Below are 16,190 nucleotides of genomic sequence, written 5' to 3' on the forward strand. Positions count from 1 at the left end.
TTGTAAAATGCTTTGGTGCCCTCTAGTGGGCCAACATTGGAAAACACCTTGAATAATTTTGAGGTCTGAGCAGATTCTTTTCCTTTCATGGCACTATTTTATGATTAGCTGAAGTAGGCATAAGATTGTATTTTGGAACAATGAACAAGATAAACAGGAAGAAGTGCTACCTGCTATTGATGAATGGATTCAGTAGATCTGGAACATTCATACCATGGACAAATTTACTCTTTGCTTAGCAGAAAAATATCAGACCAAAGTCAGTCTTCAGGAGCCACCCATCACAGTCACTTTGATTCACCTATGCTGGAGAGATGGGAAGGGGAAAAACAGAGGAAGAGTTCATGTAGAAAGTTTCCTGGCCCCTATCACTCCCCTTCCAGAATTGATTGCTTTGAAGCAGGAGAGCATAGAGAAAAGCTGGCTTGGGTTCTTTGCAAGGCATCTGCTGCTGATGCAGTGGGCTGTAGGAGAGGCTACCATCTATGGACAGAATGGAAGACTGGGAAAGCCATTGAAGAAGAAGGGAGGGTAAGCAGTTAACAAAGGAACAGGAGTGATGCGGTGGTGTGCAGAGAGGAAAAAACGGAAGTGGCACCAGCTATTGAGATGGGGGTGAGGTGCAGGGCAGCTATCTGGAAGGAAAGGTGACATGAAACAGATGTGAATTTTATGTGAATGAAAGGAAAGGTTGGTTATGGGGAACTGGCACATTTCAAAGAGGGAAGGAGATTACTTCTAACTGCTACTTGACTGCCTATCCAAACAGTGCTAATGGTACTCTTGATCTTCGTTTTTAACCTTCTGCAAGGAGTCCCATCTGAGATACTTGTTTCAGTAAAGTTATTCCTTTTGTATCAATTGCTGCTAGAAAGGTAGATTAGTGACCCTTTACTTGAGCAAAGCTTTTAGATTGTCTCTATATTTTAATTTCTTTTTATCTCTTATTCAGACAAGTGGCTTGAGGAACAAGGGAACACTCTCCAGTCTATTGGCAGATATAATAATTCTGGGAACAGAGTTTGTGGTTTTAACTTTGAATGTTAAAATTCAAGAGATTAATTAAAATCATACTGCACCTGTCAAACTGCCAAGGTCATACAATGCAGGGCAGGTACTCAAAATGAAAACATATAAATCAGGAGCCTCAAAATGATGTGGGCTTAATTTCTGTAGCATAACAATTTTCTGTTCTATCAGTTTCATGATTCTGTGTTTTTTGCTATAGATAATATCCAATAATAAAAGCGAGGTGACATCAGGTGTGTTTAGGACATTGGTAAATTGAGGTCTAAAGTGCAAGATGTCACTCATGACAAGGAACGGTAGAGAGAGCTGAAATATTCTATTCTGTTCTAATTGATTACATGGTCACAGAGGATGCTTGATTCATGTAATGCAGGGGAAGAGTGAACAGCTGTCGCAACAGCAACCCTATCAGGGGTTACATGCTAAGGAATCTGCTCCCCCCGGAAGAAAGTGTGTAGAATTTAAATCTTGCTGGAAGTTGACAGTAATTGCTCCCATGTGCGTCATACTCTATATTATTTTAACAATGGATAAAAGCGAAAAATGCCAAAATCTTTTTATAGTTATGATTTGATCATTCTTTGATCTTTCTGGAAGTCATTATAGCAGCAAGCGTGGAGATGGATTTCTTGAACTGATGAAAACAAGGTGCGAGTTAGAGTTATACCTTCCAGATATATAGTGGTTTTGGGTGAATGGAGAATGTCCCTTTTTCACATATTATTCATGTGTAATGCATAAGGTAGGAAAGTGGCTGTGGCAATGGAATGGGAGGCAGGAGTTCTATTCCTGATTCAGCCACAGAATTCCTGTGGGTCCTTGGACAAGTCAGTTGATCTTCCCTTGTGCCTCAGTAATCCATTTATAAAAAGGGAATAGTATCCCATTCTCTCACAGGGACGGTGTGAGGATTAAATCCACCAATAATTATAGAGTGTGCCAATATTATGTTGATAAGAGCCATCTAGATAGATAACTAGAGTACAAACTAGACATCTAAACCCCTTTGATCTTTGGAAAAGTTTGGCTGTAGCTCTGAACTTGGTTGTTTGGCCCATCTCGGCAACCAATTGGGTTTGGACACCCACTCAGCGCTTCTGCTGCATACCTCCCAAGGGATTCAGTGCAGAACTGGCACAAAGCAAATGTGTGGGAGAAGGGGCTTTTGTACCTCTGCAGTTACCAAGAGGAGTGGTATGTCAGCTGACAAGTCACAGCTCCTCTCCTGCATAGTTCCAGAAAGAAGGCAATCCTGCATGTTACATCAGGGGACCAGCAATGTGGTTTAAGGCCACCATAGCCCAAGCAAAGGAGACAGCAGAGAGATCCTAACTGCTGGCAGGAAGTCTGTCCATCCATGCTATCTTTTATTTGTGAGGTATCTCCCACTGGGATTCTCTGAATACAACAATTTAGGTAGCATTAGTAATATGAGCATGGACTCTCAGGTCCTGCCCCTAAATTTCTCCTGCTAGCTGTTGTCCCGTTAGAGGAGAGGAATGCTGCTCTAGTTGGAGGAGCTGGGGAGAAGCTCTGTTCACCTGGAGGTTTTAATATAGCTGTGTGTCTACAAAGTTAAATCCTTGGCAGTCAGCTAAATACCTTAGCTAGACATTTCTATGGAGACTGAGGTGAGAATTGGGGAGAATTCTTTAACCAAACCTCAGTGAAATAACTGCTCATCTACAGGGAAATAACAGGCCCAAATGTAAGCCTGATCAGAGGCACTGACTTTCTGCTTTCCCTGGGGGTGTTTCACCCCCGCTCTGCTCCCAGGCCCTGCCCCAACTCCTCCCCCTCCCCGGAGGCTCCACACCACCCCTCCTCTTTCCACCCCCATTCTGCCCTCCTTCCCGAGTGTGTCCTGTCCTCGCTCCATCTCTTCCTGCACCTGCTCCTCTCCCTCCCTCCCTCCCCCCCCAGTGCCTCCCAGCCGCCGCCATAACAGCTGATTGGCAGCAGGCAGGAGGCACAGGTGGGAGTGGGAGGAGCTGATTGGTGGGGTGGCTGGTGGGTGGTATCTTTTCTGTGGGTGCTCCAGCTCCAGAGCACCCACGGATTTGACACCTATGATCCTGACCATAAGGAGGTTAGATTAGGCCAGGGAGAAAGGGATATAGCTAAGTAATTGAGATCAGCGAGGTCAATGAAGAATTCGGCCCCAGATTTGCAAGATATGGATTCCTAATCAAGAAAATCAGGATGTAAGAAAATCAGGATTGTCCCCTTACTGAAATGCAGTGGGGTTTTGGTTGTCCCACTCTGTACGTCAAAGTAGCACCCTGGAACCCCCATATTAACTACTGTCTTATAATTATGATATGTTTTGTACAAAGTATACCTTGTGAGGTATCATTTTAAAAGTCTTGATCCATTGAACATTAATATCCTGTTGGATTTTATGTGCTGTCATTATATGTGATGTTATGAAGTATTGCTATATGTGTTACTCAAATATGTTGTGAGGTTGGAAACACCCACAATGAGCCTTTCAGTCACAATAAAGGAGTAGCCATCAATAGCCAGATGTCGTTAGTGGCTCATCCACTATCCCAGAGACTCCTTAGAGAAGGCACATATGCAATGGAGACTGCTTGGCCAATCGGGGCTGACTGACACCCATGTCACAGCAAAGATCTTTCCAGCAAACTGGAAGAAAGTATAAGAGAGTGACATCATCACTTGGCCTTTCCCCCACCCCAACTCAACACATGGCACACGCCTTCCTCCTACACCTCTGACGGCTCTGTTACGACCAGCAGCTCTTTTACCTCCATCCGAGGGGTCTTCTGCGAGAACTATCCAAGCTGCCAGTCTTCTATCAGAACCATCTCCAGGCCTGGAAGGTGGTCTTGGTGACCAGTCCATGGCAGCCACCAAGGAGGAAGATTTCCTCATGGAGCCCCTGCTACACAACCCTCAGCTTGGTGGGTAGGTAGCAGAGACTCCTTTCAGTGTCTCGGAGATTGGTCCTGGCAGATACCACCAGGATCAGAGATCTCTTGGACTACGACTAGAGGACCCTCGGGTGCTCAGCCAGTGCATAAGGCTCTCCACTGCTTGTGTCCCCCAGCATATACTCCAGGAGGTGAGGGCAGGCTTACAGCCCGCCTCTTAGGCCTTCTTCAAGCTGGTCTTGCAGGAGAGTGCTCCTCACCCATCCCTCACCCCTGTCCTCCCGACCTCACCATTGGGCCCTGCTCTCTGAGCCCCCTGGCCACCTCCACATCACCTGAGCTGGCTGTATGGCCTGCAACTGGTCCATTTGTGAACTATGAGTAGGAAACAACTGTATGTGCTTGTGCTCCATGCCCTTCATTTCCTCACCCTCGTGTCCCACCCCAACACCAAGTAGTGGGATCTTCTACCACCCATGGAAGGTGGGGAGGTGCGGTGGGCCAGTCTGTATTCCATCCTGACCCCCTGGCCCACCAGGGATCTTAGTTGGCAGCTCCTTCAGGGAGCTATGAGCATGGGTGAGTACCTGGCACAGTTCACCCCCCTCCCCAACACTTGCCCCTTTTGCAGTGAGAGGGAGACGCTGGCACACATCTACCTTGAGTGTACCAGGTTGCAGCCCCTTTCTCGGCTTCTTCAGAACCTTCTTCTTTGGTTCTGGCTGAATTTCTCCCCACACCTCCTGATATTTGCACACCCCATCCATTGCCCCATGAAGTCACGAGACCTCCTCATCAACCTCCTTCTCACGTTGGCGAAAGTGGCCGTCCATCATACCAGGAGAAGGATGTTGGATGGGGAGGTTCTCTGCAACTGTGGGGCCTATTTCTGCTCCTTCCTTAGGTCACATATCCAGGCAGAGTTCCTTTGGGCCACCACCACTGGCTCCCTGGATGCCTTTGAAGAACAGTGGGCGCCGGCTGAGGTTTTCTGCTTGGTGTCCCCTTCTGGTTCCCTGATTTTGACCCTGTGACCTTCACTCCTGTCTGTGTTTATCATTTGTTGTCCCTGGTATTTACTTGGGATCTGGGCAGCTGAGTGCACTTTAGGACCACTGTAAATTGCAGTGGGGCTGAACTTGGACTTCAGTTGGTCCCAGGACTGGGGGATGCAAAGCCACCTTTGGACTCAACTCCCATCAGACCTTTGCTGACCAGAACAGATCATCTAGGCCAGAGAGTTCAATGGGAGGTCAAAACTTCCCCTTAGCTATTTGACGGTATCTTATCAAAGTGTGTATTTTATGTAACCAAATACTTGGAAAAATTGCATGAAATAATTCTGTACTGATGTCTTAAGAATATTATATACAAATCTATCATATGATCACATCTTAGCAATATCCAAAAAAATATGTACTCTTACCTTCAGTTTCCAAATATAAACCTGTTGCAAAGGAGTATGTTCTGGTGCTTTCCTAATCAGAAGGTAATCAGCAAAAAAAAAAAAAAAAAAAAAAAAAAAAAAAAGTCACAGATACAATTTGAATAAAAAGAGAAGCTTTTTTTTGGTGAGCTGAACAGCCTTATATATTGCTATAGACAGAGGTGAAAATAATATCAGAAGTTTGTCAAATTCACTAGATCTTATACTAAACACAATGAGTCAGCTCCACTGCCCGCTAAAGTCAGTGGGAGTCTTTCTACGGACTTAAATGAGCTTTGGATCAGGACCCAGGCCTAAGAGTGGGTACGAAAACAGCACAAAGAAGAGCTCTTACTTCTGTGAAAGAAGTTTTTAAACAGCCAGATTTCATATTCCTATGCACTACCTCTGGGATTCAAGCAGCATAACAGCTGCAGTATATGGGGGACGCTTCAGAATCCATTTTGTTCACTGGTGATATATTTGTCTTAGGTCTGTCAACTCCTTGTAAAATATAACGCCCTATTGCTATGTAGTGTCTCTCACAGCATGACTAGGAACCTTGCTTCAGCAAAGTTCTACATTAATGAAGAGAATTACAACTAAAGAAGAGAATCATACAGTAAGGATACATATTGTAGTTCTGTATATGTAAATGTCTTTTATATATGGCTGATGGTTGATACCAATAACCTCTCTCACTAAACATGTGTAACTAAAAGTTCTTTATGAGTGGTATCTGCATTGTAGCAAGAAATTATTGAGGTTATCTATAATATATAGAAATGAATAAACAACTGACAAATTTTAGTTACGTTGAGTCTTACAAGATAGCACGAGCAGCAATTTTAAACGCTATACTAAAACTAAGAACAAAACATTTTGAAACACATTAAACTAAAACATATTTAAAACCCCCAAACCTAACCATTGTTTTAAGCCCAGTGTTTGTGTTCGCCATGATCAGAACCTTGAACAAATTTGTGCATATTGGGCCTGACCCAAACTAGTGGGAGTCTTTCTCCAGTTTGTTGCACACTGTTTCATAAAGTATGTGATTGTTGATTAATTTAATAATATTTTATCAGATGACCAAATGGTGGATGCATTGGCTTATACTTATTTATTTATACTGGTCCCAGATCACTGAGATCACTTCCTGAAGGGCTTTTGTGCAAATATCTGTTTCTCTCATGGAGAATATGATCTTAGTAATAAGTAATAATCAGTATTACTTACAGGTAGATATAGTGGTCTTAGCCTGGCAATGTGTTCAGCACTATGCAGACGATGTCCTTTATGTATAGGACTACAAGTGGAAGTACTTAAATATAATATGAAAAGCCTTTTTTAATGTACCACCAGCCCTGCAAACAAGGAAGAAATGGAAATCTTATGAGAAAATCTGATCAAATGAAGCTTACAGATCTAAGGGGTTCAGGCAAAGCTGGATAAAGCAAATCATAGAGATACTACACTTCTTGCCCTCTAACAAATGCTCGTTTATTCAGCTCTTCAGTAAGTTGTCACAGATTTGAAAGTTCTGGTGACAGGAGGTGGAGGGAGAAAGGGAGGGAATCCAGACACCCCCCCGCCCTTCAGCATTACAGAGATTTTCCAAGAAACTCTATTTGGGGAGTGACTGTCCTATCAGAGGCCTAAAAAACTTGTGAGAGCTACTATATGATCAGACAGCAGAACCTCTAGCCATTATAGAGGGAGCAAAGAGGTTACTGAAAGAAATGGCTGAGATTGAAGAAAGTATTTAGTATGAGGAATCTTTAGCTCTATTTTGTTCAACTTCTCCACATACTGTCTCTTGATATTCTTTGTGTTCCAGCAGAGTCAATCTAAAGCTTTGTGACCTCATAGGTACACTGCTCCTCATCCACGTTTGTTGCTAGAAAGAATGTAAGTTTTCTTTTTATTGCTTCCATTTGACATTGTACCTTCTTATATGAGACTTTATCCACTATATCCATGTACCGGTGCTTTCTATTTATGATATGTACAAGCACATTATGCTGTAAGGTTTGTGTAAAAAAAGTGTTTGCTAACAAGTTTCATTATACCTTAGCTATGAACCACTTAGTTTTCTTCCCTATATTTTTTAGTAACATGAGATTCCATTCAGAATCTCCAGGAAAAAGAAAAAGAAGCAGCTAGTTGAAATGCAGTTTGTATAAATGCGTCTTTTGAAATGTTGCAACATACTAATGTTAGAATACATTGTCTATGTCTATAATAATCGGGAACTAAATACCTATGCCACTTTTTAGAGAAAAAATATACTTTAACAAAGATGACTTTTTAAAATTACTGAATTGTGTAATTAACATTCTTACATGAAATAACAAAGAGAAAATTAAGGGTGACTTGATTACAGTTTATTAGAATCTACAAGGGAAAAGTATTTAATTGTGGGCACTTCAGTCTAGCAGAGAAAGCTATAACACCATCCAATAGCTGGAAGTCAAAGCTATATAAATTCAGAGTGGAAATAAAGCATAAATTCTTAACAATGAGAGTAATTAATCATTGGAATAATTTACCAAGAGTAGTGGTGGATTCTCAATCACTGACACTTTTTAAATCAAGATTGGATGTTTTTCTTAAAAGACCTGCTCTAGGAATTATTCTGAGGAAGTTCTATGTGTTATACTGGAGGACAGGCTAGATGATCACAATGGTCCCTCTGGCCTTGGAATCTGTGAATCTAAGAATAGAGTCTCTTGCTTTTATATCTAGTTATCAAATGTATGGTATATTACAAATATTGTGAAGGATTTGGTGTAGGACCTGATCCTTCAGCTTATACTCAAATAATTTCACCTTATGTTACTCACATAAGTAAAGGTTACAATATTAGGCTTTAAATGCATATGATTATTGCTGCTGATGTATCCTAATAATATAGGCATATTGATATGCTGTCCTTGATACTCACATTATGTGTGCAACAGAATGATACTAGAATAATATGTGTAAGTGCCTTGCTCCTCTGTCTTTTGATTTCTTTTTTAAGAAATAAAGGAAAAGGATAATGCATAGTTAGACCAAATCAAGTGTTGCAAGATTAACAATCACATGGCTGGCAGACTTTCTAGTAAAAATGGTTAGGGATTAGCTGAGTAGCGCAATTTGCATCTAACTACAGATTTGAAACTTTCCCAAAAGTCTAGATGTCAGAAGACAAGGGTTGGTTCTTTCTCATCTTTTAGAAGATATTTTTTATTGATCTGAAAGTAATTAGAGTGACTGTTGTGTGTGGAGTGACAGCATATTGTGAAAATCTTCAAAGATGCTAACAAGGGCCCTAGTCCTAAACCCCTTAATTTCAATGACAGCAGGACTGGGCTGTAGATTAACAAATTGAAACATATTTCACTGTGTATAATTTTGATCCTCATCCTGCTTCAGGTGAGGTAAGTGACTAAAACTCCATTGACATCAATGACTGTAGGATAGAGCTTTAGATTGAAAACTGTAAGGAGTAAATCTTTTTAATGGGATGATGCCATGTAGATAATATCATCCAAGTACTAGTCTAATAATTAAATTATTAAAACATTAAAGAGAAAACAATCTATGTGAAAAATAAGACAATGAATTAATCACACATGCAGTACATCTAGTAAAGTAAAAAGCTCCATTCTTAGAATGGCCTTTCACAGCAAACTGTAAGGTTCAATATTTATCTTTGTCACTCAGTAGAGGATGATTGAATTCCGCATATAGTTCACCACTGTTGTTTGTATCCATAATGTAGTTAAAACTAACTAGCCAATATCTTTGTAACAAATACTTGTGCATAGAAATCTAGTTATAGAAGGTGATTTGAGGTCATTTGTGACCCTTTACATGATGGATAATTATTAGACATATATTTTGAAAATAATTACAATGCATATTTTAAGTCTTTAATTTATGCATGCAGTGTCTGTGTGTATGTTTATACATATATACTGTGTATATATACATGCACATTCCCCATCTGTTGCGGGGATTCCCTATCACAGCAAACCTAGTGCTTTAGGGACTATTGAGTGAGAGCAGCAGATTAGCATTAATAATAAACAGATGTAACTATTAAATGTTCCTTTCATAGGTGCATGTACTCAAGAAGTCCTACAATGAAATTTCCAGTTCTGATGGTCCTGATGACTCTTTTCAATATTTTCCTATGTCAGGATTTACCAAATACTGTAGGTATGTGAACATACTTCTTTCATAGTTGATAAATTCAGAGATGAATAAAAATATTTTTCATAAAAAATGTACTGACCAGCTTGTTACAGAAAAAAATTGTGAAAAGTACCATGAATTTTTTCCTGATTTTTTTTTAATCAAAATAAGTTTCAAGTGGACATTTTATAAGCACTCTTTTACTAACTGACAATATATTTCTTCAGAGAGAATTAGCCTTAATTCTTGTGTAATGAAATAAGTGATCCCCTCCTCCATTATTTTGCAGTGATTTGGCTCTGCATCAAATAAGTGTGTGTGTGTGAGAGAGAAACTGAAGAATAGCTTGAATAACAACCTTCATCTCTAAGGTGTAATTTAACTTTATGCTTATTTTATTTATTACATGCAACAGTACAAAAAAGTTGCCATATACAGCTAAAAATTATGCTATTGCTTATAATAACAAAGAACACATGCCACAAGTACTCCTGTTCTTCTTTTTGCGGATACAGACTAACACGGCTGTTACTCTGAAAGAACACACAATATAACAGTGCAATTTGTTCTCAAATCTTAAATAACTGTTGGAAAAGCATTCTGGATATCCGCATGCAAATATACATAATAAGTGTCTCACTTTGCTTCATAATTCCTGCAGTAGCTCAAATACTGTCACAAGAAATCTGGCATCTGATGACACCTATATCAAGATATGGGAAAACAAAACTGTGCAGCAGAAGGTAGACAGATCAAATGGTGGGCAGTACTGAAGCCTAGCTACTAAGTAAATAAGTGGTTGGAATTCTATTTTTTATCTAGCAGAGTAAGAAACACATTTCCTGACAAACCATTCTCATTACTTATGGAATAAGCAATTGTGTAAAACAATTATTTTCCAGGAAGCCACTACTAAAACATAGGAAGGAAAAGGCTCATAGTTACGAACCAATCTTTAGTTTTGAAAAGACATTAATGTAGAACAAATCAAGTGTAGCAAAAATAAATAAATATTAAGTTTCCGTAAAAGAAAGGTCTCTACTGGAAATACCTTGCCTGATGCATCCTAGGATTGCATTAGCCTTTTTCATGGCCGCATCACATTGACGGCTCATAGTCATCCTGTAATCAACTGGTACACCCAGGTCTTTCTCCTCCTCTGTCGCTTTCAACTGATAAGTCCCCAGCTTATAGTAAAAATTCTTGTTAGTCCCTAAGTGCATGACCTTGCACTTTGCACTATTAAATTTCATCCCATTTCTATTACTCCAGTTTACAAGGATCTAGATCTTTTTGTATGATATTCCAGTCCTCCTCTGTATTGGCAATACCTCCCAACTTTCTGTCATCTGCAAATTTTATTAGTGCACACTCACTTTTTGTGCCAAGATCAGTAATAAAAATATTAAATAAGATTGGTCCGAAGACCAATCCCTGAGGAACTCCACTAGTAACTTCCCTTCAGCCGGACAATTCACCTTTCAGTCTGACCCATTGTAATCACCTCTTTAACCAGTTCCTTATCCACCTTTCAATTCTCATATTAATACCCATCTTCACCAATTTAACTAATAATTTCCCATGTGGAACTGTATCAAATGCCTTACTGAAATCCAGGTAGATTAGATCTACTGCATTTCCTTTGTCTAAAAAATCAGTTATCTTCTCAAAGAAGGGGATCAGGTTGGTCTCGCATGATCTACCTTTTGTAAAGCCATGTTGTATTTTATCCCTTTACTGTTCACCTCTATGTCCTTAGCTACTTTCACTTTCAAAATTTGTGCCAAAACCTTGCATACAATTGAGGTCAAACTAACAGGCCTGTAATTTCCTGGATCACTTTTTTTCCCCCTTTCTTAAAAATAGGAAATATATTAGCAATTTTGCAGTCATAGGGTACAATACCCGAGTTTACAGATTCATTAAAAATCCTTGCTATTGGGCTTGCCATTTCATGTGCCACTTCCTATAATTATCTCCTCAATATTTATTCCACTCTATATGCATCCGAAGAAGTGGGCTGTAGTCCACGAAAGCTTATGCTCTAATAAATTTGTTAGTCTCTAAGGTGCCACAAGTACTCCTGTTCTTTTTGCAGATACAGACTAACACAGCTGCTACTCTGAAACCTAAGATTACCCAGGGGCTGCAATTTAGTCTCATTAAGCTGTTTGAGTTTGTCTTCCGCCTCGAATGTGGTAATTTTCATTAGCCTCATTAAAAACTGAGGCAAAGTATTTGTTTAGGTATTGGACCATGCCTAGAGTATCTTTAATCTCCACCCCATTCTCAGTGCTTAGTGGTCCCACTTCTTCTTTCCTTGTTTTCTTCTTATTTATATGGCTATAGAACCTTTTACTATTGGTTTTAATTCCCTTTCCAAGGTCCAACTCTGCTTGGCTTTTGACAGTTCTCGCTTTATCCCTACACTTTCTGACCTCCAAGAGGTAGTTTTCCTTGCTGATCCCACCCATCTTCCATTCCTTGTAGGCTTGCTGCTTTCTCATCATCACCTGTTTGAGATGCTTGCTCATGCAGCTTGGTCTGCAACCCTTCCCCATGAATTTTTTCCCCTTTCTTGGGATGCAGGTTTCAGATAGCTTTGGCAACTTTGACTTAAAGTTATTCCAAGTTATTCAGATGCTTGAATTCTTTGGTCCACTTATCTAATTCCCTTAATTTATTAATGTTTGCTCTTTTGAAATCAAGGACTCTTGTTGCAGATCTTTTTGTTTATCCTTCCATTTAGTGTAAACTGAATTAACTCATGATCACTCAAACCAAGGTTGTCCTCTACCACCAGTTCTTCTATGAGGTCCTCACTACGCACCAATACCAAATCTAAAATGGCATCATCCTTGTTGGTTCAGTAACTATTTGGTGAAGAAATCTCTCGGCTATCACACCCAGGAAAACCTACTATTACTAGTAGCACTTTCCCTCCAATCTATATCTGGGAAGTTAAAGTCTCCCATGATCCCACAATTCCCAGTAGTATTTATTTCATTAAAAACATTAAAGAGGTCTCTAGCCATAGCCAAATTGGATCCTGGTGGCCTGTAGCACACTCCAAGCACTATATCGTGGGAACCTTTAGTAGTTTTCTTCCCCAAAGTGATTTTGGCCTAAACACTTCTGGCTTATCCATTCCATCACTTCTAATTTCTTTACAGTCTACCTCATCATTAACATGCAATGTTACTCTACCACCTTTGCCTTTATTTCTGTCTTTCCTGAACAGCACATACCCTTCAATACCTGTACTCCAGTCATGACTACTATTCCCCCATGTTTCTGTTATCCCTATAATATCTGGTTTCACTTTCTGCATGAGTAGTTCTAGCTCCTCCGTTTTGTTACCCAGGCTCCTTGCATTGGTGTACGAACATCTTAACTGATGCTGCTTGGCTTTGCCCACATTCCTCACCCGAGTGGGTACAGTCATTCTACTGCTACTGTCGACTATCTGACTGGTATCCTTCCTTACTTGATTTTCTTTCCTCTCAATGTTAAAATCAGGTCTGGAGATATCATGAGCATCTCCCAACCGTCTCCCCTGAGTTCCTAGTTTAAAGCTCTTTTAATGAGTTGCACCAACCTCCTTACCAGAAGTCTATTTCCCTCCATACTCAGGTGGAGTCCATCCCAAGAAAACTGTCTTCTGTCTATGAATGTCTCTCAGTGGTCAAACATCCCAATGTCCTCCTTATAGCATCATTGCCTGAGCTATCTGTTGATCGTCATCATGTTGCCTCACCTTCATTCTCCTCCTCTAGGGACAGGCAGAATCCCACTGAAGATCACGTGAGCCTCCATTTCCTTAAGCATCTTCCCCAGCCCGGCATAGTCTCCCTTGATATATTCCAGTGAGAATCTAGCTGTGTCATTTGTTCCCAAATTAAGGATAAACAGTGGATTCTTTCCTGCTCCCATTAGGATTCTTGTCAGCCTCAGGTCCACACCCCATATCTTAGATCCTGGAAGACAGCACAGCCTTCAGTTCTCTGGATGAGCTCTGGTGACAGACCTGTCTGTTCTTCTTAGTAGAGAGTCCCCAATCATGTAGACCTGCCTTTTCCTGGTGATGGTGTGATTCTCTGGCCTTCCTCCTGTTCTTTCTGTCTGCAAGTCCTCTTGTCTTTTTCTCTCCATGCAGTCTTCTCTAAGTCATTCTGTATCCTTCTGGAGCTCTGAATTCTGGGTATCTCCATTGGCTCTTCTTACAGGATTGGCTGCTCTTTTCTTCTTCCTTGCCCTCCCTCCTTCAGTTATAGCCTGCTGTGCCCTTCTTCATTTTCCAACTCAGCAAACCTGTTCCTGAGCATTATTTCTCCAGTATTAGCTGGTCTTTTCCTCTGCTTGGTTCTCATAGTCCAGGGGTCGGCAACGTTTGGCACGCGGCTTGCCAGGGTAAGCAGCCTAGCAGGCCGGGCCAGTTTATTTACCTGCTGACGCGGCAGGTTCGGCTGATTGCGGCCCCCACTCGCTGCGGTTCACCATCCCGGGCCAATGGGGGTGGCAGGAAGCCGCGGCCAACACATCCCTCAGCCCGCGCAGCTTCCCGCCGCCTCCATTGGCCCGGGACGGTGAACCGAGGTGAGTGGAGGCTGCGATCGGCTCAACCTGCCGCGTCAGCAGGTAAATAAACTGGCCCAGCCCGCTAGGGTGCTTACCCTGGCGAGCCGCGTGCCAAACGTTGCTGACCCCTGTCATAGTCACTTGGTTCCACTGGCCACTTTCCTCACCCAGCAATCTCCCATCCAAGTTCTTCAGTCCAGCTGCACCTGCAAGTCTTGACTTTTCCCTTCAGCCTCCTCTTGCCTTTGCTCCATCATCTGCTCAAACCCCCTTTGAAACTCAACCATAGTTTCTACCTGTATCTCCAAGCCTCAGATCTTCTGTTCCATCAGATCTATGATGTGGCAGTTCATACAAATGAAGCTCTTTTCAGATATCTGCTCTAGGATCATGTACATCTCACAGCTTCCACATCTGGTCATCTTCATTGTCTCTTCCATGGCTTCAGTCACTACCACTGCTGCCTCTGTACCTGTCATAGTCTTCCTGCCTAAATATCTGTCAAGGGAAAAAAACCCTAAAGACCCAAACAAACACCAAAACAAAACCAGTATATTCTGGGGTAGGCGTTTTTGTTGTTGCACTCCTTTCTCTGAATCATCAGGGATGGCCATGGCTGGAGATAGTACACTGGACAGGGTGTGCAAGTGCTCTGAAGTGGCACCCAGAATTCTGTCTCGCAGGTATTTGGCTGGTTGGTTCTTGCTCACTATATAGGGGTTGGGAATGCATTTTCCTCCAGGTCAGATTGGCCAGTGACCTGTTTTTTGTTTTTTTGTTTGTTTTTGCCTTCCTCTGTGGTGTGTGGGTGCAGGTCACTTGCCAGGATTATTTGGGTATATCTCACTTAGTCATTCCCTGCTACTGTAGGGGCCTCAGGCATTGGTGTACCTCAATCCCTCCTGTTCTCTTTCTGTGGCACATAAAAGTCTAGTCTCCTGTTGGCTGTAATACTTTGGTCTAATTTTGGCTGCTGGGTTTAGTGTGTGGGTGCAAGGTGCTTTTGGTGGCCTGTGATACACAGCAGGTAAGACTAGATGATCTGGTGGTCCCTCAGATCATATGTCAAGGGAATGCAAGCACAAGTGTTCTGCTGCCCCCTGCACAGGTGCCCAAGCAGGAGAAAAGGGCTCTCTTTGTCTGCATTCTCCCTCCTATGATGAGCCAGAAACCAAACCTGACCACTTACAAATATTTGCACAGAACCAGCAATGAGAAACCAGTTTTCAATTGGCAGCACTAACAGGGCCAGTATCTCATTTACCATAACTTGGCTTCACTCCATTGGAGTCAATAGTTCTATGCTAATTTCCACCAGGGGAGTTGTTTTAATAGAAAATACCAAGCAACTCAAATCTTTGGCAAATGAAACTAATTATAAAACCTTTTTAAAATTGCAGAGGTTGATCTTCTTCAGGAGTTCAGATTGTCCAAAGCATCGGATCTAAACATAGTTGAAGGATCAAACTCAGATTCTTTAGTTTACTGCATAAATCCTACCATACAGCTCAGGAAAAACACCAGGTATGCTATAAATTAAACTCTATGTCTGTTTCTTCCTTAAAACTAAGAGATTTTGCTGAAGAAATGGATCATAGTTAAACTAGGGTGATGAAATGTCCCGATTTTATAGGGACAGTCCTGATTTTGGGGGCTTTTTCTTATATAGGCACCTATTACCCCCCCACTCTGTCCCAATTTTTCATACTTGGCCTCTGGTCACCCTAAGTTAAACACAGAAAGTGAGTAAGATTTAAGGGATATATTGGGATTGGTCTTTGTGCAGGTGGATGGGCAGAGGGTGCTAAGAGGTTTTCACCACTTTAGACCTACCATGCAAGAGTCACTGCACTCGCTTGAGTTTTCCCTACACCTTGATGCTGGCTAGCTTGCCGGGTGCCAAAAGGGGTTGGAAGGAAAACACTGCACTTTGTGAAGGAATTGTGCAGTGTGTGCACTCGTGTTTTCAGTGGAAGTTTGCCTGTGAGCAAAATGTAGAATCTGGCCTTTTGTTCAGCATCTCTGGGAGTAATAACGTGTGTGATCTCATTAACATTATGTGGACAAATCCTTGA

At 41.5% G+C, this 16,190-nt stretch overlaps 1 protein-coding gene across 1 annotated transcript in view; it reads left to right on the plus strand.

Moving 5' to 3' along the window:
* The first annotated feature begins 214 nt into the window (after nucleotides 1-214).
* LOC128834281 (collagen alpha-1(IX) chain-like) overlaps nucleotides 215-16,190 on the plus strand; it is a 50,344-nt gene continuing 34,368 nt past the window's right edge. The window contains exons 1-3 of the mRNA XM_054022889.1: nucleotides 215-531; nucleotides 9,461-9,561; nucleotides 15,516-15,639. Of these exons, the coding sequence (XP_053878864.1) occupies nucleotides 215-531; nucleotides 9,461-9,561; nucleotides 15,516-15,639 (542 nt within the window). The remainder of the gene's footprint in view (nucleotides 532-9,460; nucleotides 9,562-15,515; nucleotides 15,640-16,190) is intronic.

The sequence above is a fragment of the Malaclemys terrapin genome, chromosome 3, assembly GCF_027887155.1.
Source record: "Malaclemys terrapin pileata isolate rMalTer1 chromosome 3, rMalTer1.hap1, whole genome shotgun sequence".
In the NCBI taxonomy this organism is placed as follows: domain Eukaryota; kingdom Metazoa; phylum Chordata; order Testudines; family Emydidae; genus Malaclemys; species Malaclemys terrapin.